General features: G+C 35.4%; 1 protein-coding gene across 1 annotated transcript in view; it reads right to left on the bottom strand.

Annotated features, from left to right (window-relative positions):
• Positions 1-13,203, bottom strand: part of ROBO1 (roundabout guidance receptor 1) — a 1,116,478-nt gene that overhangs the window by 127,909 nt on the left and 975,366 nt on the right. Inside the window, exon 5 of the mRNA XM_081798712.1 lies at positions 12,992-13,149. Coding sequence (XP_081654838.1) covers positions 12,992-13,149 — 158 coding nt within the window. The remainder of the gene's footprint in view (positions 1-12,991; positions 13,150-13,203) is intronic.

The following is a 13,203-nucleotide window of genomic DNA, read 5'->3' as shown; positions in this document are numbered from 1 at the left end:
ATGATGCATGGGGCAATACGGTGGCGTAATATGTCTAGGTGAGAGGAGAGTGACACCATGAACGTTCAAAGGCAAAGAAATATGAAATGATGGATTCCTAAGCGAATTACACGTTATCCACTCAAGGAAACAAATTGCCATTATTTTAACCAGTTTTACCCATATTGAGTTCAACTGCTCTTGAAATTTTCCCATACAAGATGATGCTCTTAAATGTGACTTAAATAGGAGCCTGTTTCTACTGCGATCAGCCTTTAAAGCATTCATGATCACCTAGATTTGTAAGATTTAAGAAGAGAAAACCTGTGCTATCTGTTAGTAATTTTGTTAATGCACACCAGATTATTTTACAAGTGTACTATTTATCATATTATCAAATTCTTTGGGTTTAAGGAGATAAAAATTGAAGTGGTCAGATGTTACCAAGAGAGTATTAGTGCTTTTAAAGCACCTATCCTTTGAACAAAAGAAATGCAAAATCAGCATTAGTTTAGACATCAGCCTCAGCATAAGATTTGGGATTCTTCTTTGAGAGAGTATCCTTATATAAAAGTGATAATAGTACAAGATTGAGAAATAGATAGAGTCAATCTTAGCCAGTTACAAATAATGAAAAAGAAATCCCAACCCCATTTAAAGGGGGATTAAGGCTTAAAATAATTTCTTTGATTTCTGCATCTTGGACCATGTTAAAACATGGAAAGAATGCCTTGTATAATCAAGTGCACTTTTCAATCGACCCCTTTGCTTTTAAGATTACAATTCATTCTGCCTATGGTAAACAGAAAACAAATGAAGTCTGGGTTGTCCTGAGCAAACACAAAAATTACAAGCAATTAGAAAAGTCAACTTTTTTTTAAAACAGAGAATTTACCAAAATGTATTTTGCTATCATTTAAATGTTTTCCACATCACAGGTGAGATTTATAAGCAATGCTTTATGATAAATTTTTTTTAAACTGTATCTTTTGAGAAGCAATTCATCTGTGATTAATAGAACATCAAAAATAAAATAAACTGGTTAGAGCATCATCCTTGAAGCCACAAAAGATTATACCTTTAATTTGGCAAACTACTTTAACCCATAATTAAACAAAGTGCTCCCAGACAGTAGTAAAATTTCACTAGTCCTTGGCTATCTGGAGAAATGTAACGGCCTGATCAAATATATCAAAGTCTTGGAAAATGAAGAAATGCAGCTGCTTGAGTGAGCATGTATTATAAGGGGAGAAAAAAGGCAGGTGGGGGCCGGGGGGGAGGAACATTTGTAAGTCTGCTTTCTCTATTAGTATACCCAACTAATCTGAAATTCTTATTACAGGCTTTGTCATCTGACCATGTGTGTTCATTTCATAGAATTATAATACTTCTGGTTAGTGTACTGTATTGATAATTACTTTGAATTATGAGGTACAACTTTTCTTTAGCTGATTACTCAAATGTCTGAGCCACTACTTTCTGGAAGGCCTACTCTGATTTCTGATCATGGATGCTAACCAGCAGCGTACATCCACATCAGGTTTCAGCCCAGTGAATTTCAGGAATTGGCCGATTTCCATATGGAAGGTGGCTTGGGCAGATCTGCTAGGTACTCCCTATGTCTTCTAATGTTGTTTTGGCTGAAACCAACATTTGGGTGGGATTAGATTTTAGAAAAATATTCAAAACTGTTTTTAAGGAAACCTGTTTGGAAAAAAAATCAGAAAGCTAGAATCATTTCAAAACATTTAAAAGAGTACTGACAAACAGCATGAAACACAAAACAGCATAAAACATCAACATTGTACAAGAATAAAACTGTTCAAGATTATTTTGATTTTTCACATATGTTAGGACTTGTACTCATAGGGATGTTCATTACCATACTTAGAGGAAACCTGAAAACTTTATAGTGTATTATTTCCTGTTTCCTGAACCAAAGACTATTTGTTGAAATAGAAAATACATTATCTGGCAGTCTTTAGTCTCTGCTACAGTACCTCTGCTTCCAAACCTACTTGCACCCTCTCTGATACTTGAATGAGTTTACATATACATATGAGAACTTTATTAGGAATTACAACAAGGTGTCTCAAGGGACCTAGACAAAAATGGGCAAATGGACTATAAATTGTAGAGCCCCTTAAAGGTAGATGCCATAGAGAAGGTGACTCGTATATTTGATGTACACTTAAAAACTGATCAAAACAAGGTATAGAACAGTTTAATCAGTTTTTTCTTGTTTTTTGTTTTGTTTTGTTTTGTCCATTGAATATCTAATTCAAAAGGGTTCATTTTCATTCTGAAGTTAAAAATCACTGGTCTCTTACCTTTCCAAGTTATAAATACCATTGCAGAATGAACATTAACTGAAAATAAAGACAGAAACACTTAAAATAACACCTTCCAATTGAGGCTATCATTGATAGTCCTCAAAACACTTTCATTGCTCTGGTTTGATTCTCATAATAATCCTAATAAATAATCGGGGAAGATATTATTATCTTAATAGTGTCAATAATTAAAGGACTTGGCCAAGGTCTATTTGTTAGTGCAGCTTCAAAAAGGAGCTTCAGGGGGCACCTGGCTGGCTCAGTTGTAGAGCATGCGACTCTTAATCTCAGGGTTGTGAGTTCAAGTCCCACACTGGGTGTGGAGCCTACTTAAAATAAAATTAAAAAAAAAAAAAAAAAAGAACTTCAGATAGAAAAGACTTTCCCAAGATGGCCATAAGTTAGGCTTAACTTACTATTTAAATTGTTGCAAATTTTCATTTTTTGAATGAGATTCAGAGGCAACCACAATCACTCAAGATGAACTTGGATACATTCTTAATAACATACTTGATAAAGCCAAAACATGTTCAGAATGATTAATCAAATTGACACAAGGCCATGCTTGTGCCCAGTGGATAACTAAGCTGAGGCTATATTGAAAAAATACTACTTTCTATACTTACCAAGATAGGAAATATTGAATTTGAGACACAAAACAAGTGACAAAATTATATGAAATGAATCCAGTAAAACACTTTACCTGTGGATTTGTGTTAGGACTTGTCTTAGTCAAACATAAGTGTTACTATTTTAGAAGAGTTGATCAGGTCTAGTCTGTCATGGGAAAAATCAGAACAGGAAGAAATCTGGTGTGGAGATGTCTGGCTCTTACTCCTAACTCACAACACAGATTCATTAAGAGACTCAGGGCAAATCACATCCCCTGGCTTCCCCCTTCTTCTTAAAAATAAAGTGGTTTGCCTATTCACAATCTCTCAAGTCAGCTCCATCTGTAAAATTCTGTGAGTATCTGTAAGTCACACTTAGAAATATAGTTACTCACAGAACTAACTTGTATAGTATCTCTTCCTTCGCATACTGTTAATCTAATGGAAACCATGCTTTAGAAAAAAAGAAATAGTGTAGATGATACCTCCTTTCCATTTTATAGGGGAATAAAACAAAAATACATAAAGTATGTAGGGACATAAAATCAAGTATGTTCAAGTGAGCAACCTTTGAGTTCTAGGTGTGCTAGAAAACATTAGTCTTATTTATATTTCATTCACTTAATATTTTCCCAAGAAATATATATTGAGCTCCTACCATTAAGACAGACCTAGGGAATACAGCTGGCCCTCAAGTATCTTATGTATATTAGAGGAGTAATTTACAAATAATGATTTCTAACAGATTAAAAGAAAAGTACTTAGTAAAAGGCATAGGTCAGGATAGCAGAGTGATAAATCTAGTGTGGATGAGCAGAGTGGGGTTTTGCAGAAGACTTGTCTGTAGAAGTTGTCTTTAAGTTAGAACCTGAAAAATGAGTGAGTTAGACAAAGAGGATATAAGGGTCAGGACATTCCAGGCAGAGGGAAGATCATATGCAAAGACTTTCATCATCTGTTCCTTCAAGCCCTTGGTATCCAAGGTTCTAAATTCATCTCTAACACATATATAATGAAAAACTAGAGCAATAACTACAGGCTCACCAGACTTATGTTTATAATTATACTGTCATCTAAACTAATTTGAATGCTAGAACTGAGAATGTCTTCGTTTATTACAATTCTTTCATAAGAGTACTTAGACTTCACAAGTGGGTCTGAAACACTTGGCTTTCTTTTCTCTAGTTTCAGTGTCCATACATGAGTAAATGTATAACTATTTAAATAGAATTACAAGTTTTGGGAAAGATTCAGGATGTTCCTTGGGAAGATAAACCAGCCTTGCTCAATCGGCATACCTCATCTGAATCATGGCATTTCTCAATTCCCCTGAGAATTGTACATAACTAGATGCGCGGAAGAAAAGTCGATTTGTTACACATAGTGAATGCCTTAGAGCATTAGGGGCTTAAATTCTCTTGTGGAATCCCCTGTTGATCACTGCATTTCACAATAAAGATGTACAGAGGCCTCAAATTTGTTTCTTAATATCAGTATTCGTCTAAATTCTTTACTCAAATACTCACCTAAACTGAATACTCTTGGTGACTCTGTAGAAAATGGAATTTCCTCAGTGTTGAATCAGATAGACATAGAAATTTAGATGAGACATAAATGCTAGATCTCTTTTCATATATATTTATATTTTTTGTTTGTTTGTTTATTCAGAAAGTTAAAGCTGCTATGGTCCAGACAGTTCCTGATTTTCCTTTTCTGTGGAGTTTTTGATAACTAAGTATCTCCAGCGTTCAGGTACGTATACCAGCAACAGTAATAACCAGAATGTTCGTTACTAATATAGAGAGAGGGAGTGTGTCACCATTTACAATGACATTTGACATGTATTTTCTCACTGGATTCCCACAACACCACCAATGAACCAACATAGGTATTATTAGACAATTCATGTCACAGGTGGAAACAATGACATTTATAGAGATCAAATGTTTGTAAGATCATGCATTTAATACATGTTGAAACCCGAAGTTATAATATGGTCTTATAATACCAAAGACCATGTTTTATTCTACTAATCCACTGCGTTTCAATTATTACATGTGAAAATTAAGACAGTAGGATAGTCCATAAATTTACTTTTGAACTCATTTCTTCCTTCTTCAGTACCACGGTTCATATTATAGATTTATACTGATGTAACTCAGATTTAAACCATGAATAACTTTTTTATGTTTAAAAAATATAAAATATGTAATATGCATGACTCTCTAGGTAAGATGGACAGGAAAAAGAAATCTAGTTGACTATACCAGTTTCCTCTGACCTCCACACAATAGAACTACGTATTTATTTTGCAGGAACACAAATTTAACTTCTCAGGGAAAGGGGGCTCAATGACATCAGCTGCATTAAGTCTGCTGATTTCTTCTAGGGGAGGAGAGGGGAAAAGGAAACAAGCAGACATAGAACAATAAAAGAAATCGGAAGACTGGAGGAAAGCACTAATCGGAGGAAGGGAGGAGGGAGCAGATGGCTTAAGAAGGAGACATGTGGGAATTGGGGGGAAAGGAAGTAATTGGCAAGGAGAGGCTGAATGCCAAATTCATGAAGGATCTGGAGGACACTGGGGATTTGGATGGGATGTGAGTCAGCTGCTTTTCACCAAAATATCACACCAACGAGGGAAATCAAAGAAACCTACCAAGACACACAGGAAGCAGAAAAGGACTAGAAAAAGAACTGATGATATACTACATTCTAATAACCGTACCTCTCCAGCATGGGATTGGGAAGGGCTAAATAATTTTTTCAATGTATAACTGACTTTTTCTCCTAACTTCATTCATGATTTTCAAATCCTTAACTGGTTTATGAAAGAAATGACGTAGGTTAAGACCCTTCTATTTGCTTTGTAACTATTTTTTACATACCTTGTATGAATGTGATTTTTCATTCATCTATAAATCAATTCCTTTAAACAATCTAGGCTTAGGGTGACCAACTGTCCTGCTTTTCCCAGGACTAGGGATTTTTAACCCAAATGACAGGACAGTCCCCAGCAAGCCAGCATGGCTGGCCATCCCATCTAAGTCACCTTAAGAAAAACTTATTAATACACTTGTTCATCATGTTAAAATACATTGATGCTGTGGGCGCCTGGGTGGCTCAGTTGGTTAAGCGACTGCCTTCGGCTCAGGTCATGATCCCGGAGTCCCGGGATCGAGTCCCACGTCAGGCTCCCTGCTCAGCAGGGAGTCTGCTTCTCCCTCTGACCCTCCTCCCTCTCATGCTCTCTGTCTCTCATTCTCTCTCTCGCAAATAAATAAAATCTTAAAAAAAAATAAAAAATAAAATGTTTAAAAAAAAAAAAATACATTGATGCTGTAAATTTTTTCTACATTTTTCAAAGAAGAATGAAAAAAGTCTTACTATAGTTATGTGATAAGTAGATGAAATTGACAATAAAATGGTTTCAAGTCTGACTGTGGCTTTGACAGAAACAATTTATAATGAAACTATTTCTCCATCACCTAAATTATTTTTTTCAGTTAAGTAAAAAAAACCTTTTAAGATACACAGAATATTTATAGCATGCTACTATAGCATAGAGAACAAGAAGAAAAACTAAAAATTCAAGGCACAGCTTATTGCAAAGAATAACACAAGTCATTAAAAAATGTTTATGTCACAAAGCCACATACAAAGAGAATGGAAAAAGCAAGTTTTATTCATCTGTTAATTTTAGCTCAAAAGCTAAGAATTTCAACCATGAAAAGATGAATGTCTTTTAAGCTTTTCTTTTAACTAGTAAAATGAAATCATTCAAGATAAATGACAGCCAAAGGTTATTATGAAGAAACTAACTCTGATATTTTAGAATTGAGTCCAGGTAGATCTCACAATTTACATTGTACTGTTAACGGTATTAGTTTTCATTATACTTTACTGTATCTATACAAAATTGCCAAGCCACTACATCAACAGTATTTTTTTAACTCAATTTCCTATTCATCATATAATTGCTTGTAATTGTTTAGTTTTTCAGCAATAAGCTTTGAAGTATGTATAGCTGATTATATTTGAACCTGGCTAATCTACAATTTGGACAGTTAATTATAAAACACATTCAATTGAATAATTTACTGATTCATAATATCCTTTTTAATATAAATCCTTCTTTCCCTAAATGTCAAATGGTAAACAGTTATTTATCATCCTCATATCTTTTGAGGTAGGATTTCTAGAGCCCAGAGAAAGAGAGCACCCATGAAGGGCAGTGGGGGAGGAGGGCGGTGGCAGGAGAGGGAGAGAGAATCTAAAGCCGACTCCACACTGAGTACTGAGCCTGACACGGGGCTCGATCCCACAACCCTGAGATCATGACCTGAGCCGAAATCAAGAGTTGGCCGCTTCAATTGACTGAGCCACCCATGTGCCCATGGACCAATTCTTAAATGTACCAATCCTAGTTTCAACACCACCATAACCTTCACTGAGTGAACTACCTTTCCAGACCCTTATAAAGATAATGTTTTATAACATTTTTTTCAAAGATTTTAAGTAATCTCTGCACCCAACACGGGGCTCGAACTCACAACCAAGATCAACAATTGCGTGTTCTTCAAAGCCAAACAGGCACCCCCTAAAGATAATATTTTACAGCAGAAGCTAAAGGTTACTACCATTCTAAGTTAAAATCTACATTGATAGCAAATCAGAGTCATTATATATGTAGCGAAATCTATAGGACCCTTTAGAAAATGTTATTAGTGAGCAAAAGACAGATGCTCTCATAATTGTTCCCCAGCCAATTCAGAGTTAATTGCTGCATTAGTGAAATTTTAGTATTTATCTGACAAGGTTGTTGTCAAGATTAAAAGGGTCAACATATATAAAGAATAGGGCCTGGCTTATAGCAAGCGCTGTATAGTAAGTGTTTACTATCATCATCATTGCTTTCCAGGATATTAAGTGTGCCAGGGAGGGCGGGAGCAAAAAAAAAAGCTTATTCATTGAGTTTTCAAGGGAATTAAATGAGATAATATAGAGGGGTGCCTGGGTGGCTCAGTCATTAAGTGACTGTCTTCGGCCCAGGTCATGATCCCGGGGTCCTGGGATGGAGCCCCGCATCGGGCTCCCTGCTCGGCGGGAGGCCTGCTTCTCCCTCTCCCACTCCCCCTGCTTGTGTTCCCTCTCTCGCTGTGTTTCTCTCTGTCAAATAAAAAAAAAAAAACAACTAAAAAAAATGAGATAATATAGAGTATCTGGGACATGGCAGGTGCTCAATATGTTTTTTTCCTATTTTTTAACATTATCAATTTTTCACATTTACAAAACAATTGTGAATTTAAGCACAATATTTCCAAAATATAATGAAATAAAATAAATATATCACTTTTTGTAAGGCATAGCCAAATGTTCTACATCACCAAAAAAAAAAAAAAGTTTCGGCCCTCTGATTCATCTCTATGAGAAAATGTCTTTTATTAATAATAATGGTTATGACTAATTCTCAGGCATATGAAGTAAATCTGTTTAATCCAGCCTGCCAGTTAAACTACTTCTATTTCTAACTCTAAGTATAAATACTCATGTTTAGAAAAAAAATAAAAGAAAGGAAGAAAGACTAAACATCATCTAAGTCCTCCTTCAAATTATTCTAAGAAATTAGTGCCAAAAGAGTTCTAAAAGATTCTCCTGTCAGGTAGGAAAATAAGAAAATGCTATTTATATATTGCTGGTTTATAATCATCATAGATCTAAAATTTGGCTCAGAATCCAGGTCAATGTAAAAAGAAATGACTTAAGAACATCAAAAATACAGGTGCAGCTACAATTCAATTACATATTTGCCCCTTTTGGTAGGGCGTGTCTTTGTTCTCACAGCTGGGAGGGTTGTACTTTACATTTTCAACAAAGAAAGCCACCACATTAAAGAACTCTAGAATTTCCTATAACCAAAACTGTAGCAATAACTGTGCAATCTTTACTTGCCTTTCATAAAGATATTATGTGCTTTAATCTCCTGTTCATCTGTACCCAACACATTTGGCAAAGTACATTAAAAACAGAAATGAAAACAATTATTTGAAAACAAAGCTTAGAAAAGAAGAATCATATAAAATATCTAATAACCAATATCTCTTAAGAGTCTACTTTCAGTTTGGGGGGACAAAAAGAACTGGAAAAAACATCAGACATTCTGTTTCTGTTTGAAATTTTTGTTTTAATTACTCAATTTTAGTCTCGCCTAAAGGAAAACAAAAACAAAAACAATATGATCTAAATAAGAACAGTAATTTTGAACCCAAACTGCTGATTTTAATCTATTCATCTCCCTGTCTGTATAATTTTTTTTTTTTTACCTCTAGTGTTTTATCAGTTTAACAGCCATAATTTATCCAAAACACACAGATGGTCTTAGAAATAGTAAAAGTTTCAGATGTTACAACTTCCTAGCATATGGAACATTATCGTGGATCATCATTTTGGCAGCATTTAAATGATTTTAAAATTATTTATACGTTAACATCTTGGCATTTTTTCATAGTCATAGGTTATTGCAACTTTAAATTGTTTGATTCCTGATTGCAGGTGGTTCTTATATTGACTCTAACCTACTAATGTGTAGGAGAAACGGTGCCCTGTATTCATGGGATAGCAGCCTCTGGGCAGCAAAGGATATATGAAGACCCAATAATAAATTAAACATTATGGCATAAACCATGACATCTCTTCAAATTCAATATTTGATACAATAGGAAGTTCTGAGATTTATAAAAAATCAAATTTACCATAGCATTTTTAAACTGTGAATATCACAGAAAATGCACGGATACACATGTATTTAAGAGTACGTCTGACCTTTCAAAATGTGAGACTACAATCACCTTTATTTTGTATCTTCTATATTAGATACAACATGAAAAGAATTGTTCATACTCTGTCTGATTTCAATCTTTCCAAACTCTCCTGAACCAGGTCAGTGAGGTTTCAACCCCTCTATTCCACGGACAATGCTCTTCTGAAGGTCATCAATGAATGACCACCAACTTGTTCAATTCAATGGTCACTTCTCAGTCCTTCTATTATGTGATGAACCAGCTGCAACTGACTCAGTCTTTGCCACCTCCTTAAAACACTGTCTTTGCTTGGCTGCCCTCTGCTTTCCCTCCTTTCTCACTCCTCACTCCCAGTCTCCACTGCTCTTTCTGCCTCTTCTCCCTGAGGGTTAAACATTGGACCTCTTTTCCTTTCTACATATAATCACTCCCTTGGTGATTTCAGTCTCCTGTTTTTAAATAATATGGACATGATGATGATTCCCATATTCATCAGGATAAGCTACATTAGTCTGTGGTAAGAAATGCTCCGTGACTCAGTACAACAAAGATTGCTCACTCATTCAATGTGTCCATCATGGAAAGACAGAAGTGTAGGGTGGAAAGTTTTGGTACCCATAACTTAGGGACCCAGGTTCTTTGAGTGTCCATATTGTAGCTGCACTACTTGGAACACGTGTCCTCGTTTGCCACATGGCAAAGAAAGAAAGTGCTGGAGGCCCACTCTCTAGTATTTAATTTATTTAATTTCCACTCACAGCCCATGAAGCTGAACCAGTCAAATTGGTCTGCCCAACAGCAAGGAAACTGGGAAGCAGAGTCTTTCATCTGCCCAGAAGGAAGGGAGGATTGCATAGTAATGAGTACTTGCTATGTCTACCACAACTCATTTTTTTCTGCAGGCTCAACCTCAACTCTGAATTTCTGATTCATGTTTCCAACTGCCTATTTGACATTTATACTTGGATATCTAATAAGAATTTCAAAATTACAATGTCCAAAACTGAGCTGCTGATACTTCCAACCCCAAATCCTCTCTTTCTGCAATTAATGGCATCTCAATATTTTCAATTGCACAGACCAATCAATTAAGGTAAGCCTTGACTCTTCTCTTTATTTATAAGCCACATCCAATCTGTTAGCAAATTCTGTTGGCTATTGCTTCACAGCAGCTTCAGGCTTTAACCACTCCTCACTAGTTCCCCTCCTAGCACACTGATCCAAACCACCATTCCATCTTGCCTAGATTATTGCAAAAGCTCCCAACTAGTCTCTCTTCTTAATCATTATTATCCTTCAGTGTGTTCTCAACACAGCAGAGGATTCTGCTGAGAAACCTCTGATGTTTTCCACCTCACTCAAGGGGAAAAGCCAAACTATTCACAAGATCTATAAGGTCTCATAGTTAAAAAAATAAATGAATATATATATATTCCTACAGTCTGGCTACTTATTCCCCCAATATTATCTCCTACTAATCTCCCCTTTGCTCAACCCCCCGACCACTTTGCTCTTTTAAAAAAATGTGTTAGGTAGGCCCCATGTCAGGGTCTTTAAACTTACTGCTTTATCTGCTTATTTTTCCAGTTATTTGTGTAGTTTCCTCCTTCAATTTTTTCAGGTCTTTATGGGAAGCATTCTCTGGTCATCCTATTTAAACCTGAAATACTATCCCTATCTTAATCTGTCTACCCCTTTAGTATTTTTTATAGGACTGATTATAGTCTAGCATATTGTATATTATACTATCTATTTTGGTTTTACCTGTTTACTCACAGAATATAAACTTCAGAAGGGCACTCACTAATTTCTGCTTAATGCTGCACCTCCAATGTTGAGAATTTTAGCATTAATTTGTATTAAACACAAATAGGTAATTAATCAGGAAAGATCTGAAGGAGGAAATGGGTAATAATGGTTTCAATGTGTTTGAATCACTCAGGCAGGGAAATGGAAATTACAGATAGTGGTCAGTAGATGACTTAAAATATGTTTTTAAGGCAAAGATATTATCTTAATTGTACATAAATCTAAAAGGAATCTGTCATCACCAATAAGAGAAGCATTTGTTCCTATAGTCTCTGTCCCCTGTGCTCTCTACTTCGCTTCCCCAAACCAGTGTTTCCCATACAGTTCACTTTGCCATGTGACTTTCCAGCACCTCTTAAAAGTACAGCCAGGTTATTCTCACCCCAGTTGCTAGAATTATAAAAACCCTTTGAGAGACTCATTCTTATTCAGATCAGTGCAGAAAAAATGCTTGATTTTTTTTCTTCAAGTTCCCTAAAACCCATCTACCATAAGCTTCTCGATTTTATTTTTCCCTATTTAATTCTCATGCTAATCTGATAACTGGTTGTTCAGAAATAGTGCAAACATTTATTAGGGTTATGTAGTCTGTGTTACAACTTTGTTCTTCTACATGTTTAGCAGTGTCTTTTCCTTAAACACATATTCTCCTGAGTACCTTTAAATCTTGGTCAATGAATTCATAATGGACACAGAGTATGAGCAAAACAAAGAAATTTATAAAGGGCAATATTGTCCAATCATAGAATCAATGAAAGTTCAGTTATTTTGGTACATCAGTCAATACCTTACAAGACAGAAAAAGCAAAGAGAAGGCAAAGAAGTCATATGGAATCACTGATGTCAAGAAGAAAAATTCATCCTTACTCCAGATAGCATATTTCTCTACTTGTATACAGCAGGAATTTGAAATCTAATAATCTAGTCATGTGATTTTATTTTGGAATGAGATAAATCCAACATTAACCATCATTCAGAATGAAATTTCAGTTTTCAGGAATATTAAATTCTACAGAACACAAAAGCCATTTGAAAAGGAGAAAGAGATTAAAAAAAAACAAAACAAAAACAAATGTTGAAGTGACTTGGGAGGCCTTTGGAAACATAACCATATTACCGAATTTTTAACATTTTTTACTGTAGCATATGGACATGTGATGTGCCCTGAATTATAATAACAACTAAATCATACATGGAAGTGTTAAGTCTAAGACATTAAAGTAGAAATTAAAGTTTTCTCTTCTAATCTCCAAATTAAGCAACATGCATTTTCCTCACTCATTTTCATGTCAATGCAGGGAAAATGGAAAGATGTTTATTTTAAAAGAAGAAATGAAAATGGGAGATAATGTAACCCTTTATTAAAAAAAAAAAACCTACTTCACTTTTCTCTTTTCTTTGGTGAAGATATATACCATTAGATCTGTAAATGCTCCCCACTGCTGAATTAAATACTCACAGTTATTCTTTCATCTTTGTCATCCAGTGGAGAGCCATCTTTCTTCCAGGAAATGGTGGGTTCGGGATGGCCTCGTGGAGGTTGGCATTCCATCACAGCAGGCTCCCCCACGGCCACCATGACATCAGAAGGATTTTGTCTGAAGTCATCCCGTAGGACTGCAGGAACAAGATGACATCATTATACTCAATTGTGGTATATACAGTCCTAAT

Source organism: Leptonychotes weddellii, chromosome 1, assembly GCF_054177405.1.
Source record: "Leptonychotes weddellii isolate Sample4059 chromosome 1, ASM5417740v2, whole genome shotgun sequence".
Taxonomy (NCBI): Eukaryota; Metazoa; Chordata; class Mammalia; order Carnivora; family Phocidae; genus Leptonychotes; species Leptonychotes weddellii.
Note: the sequence above shows the minus strand (reverse complement) of the source record. Positions and strands in the feature narration are given on the sequence as shown.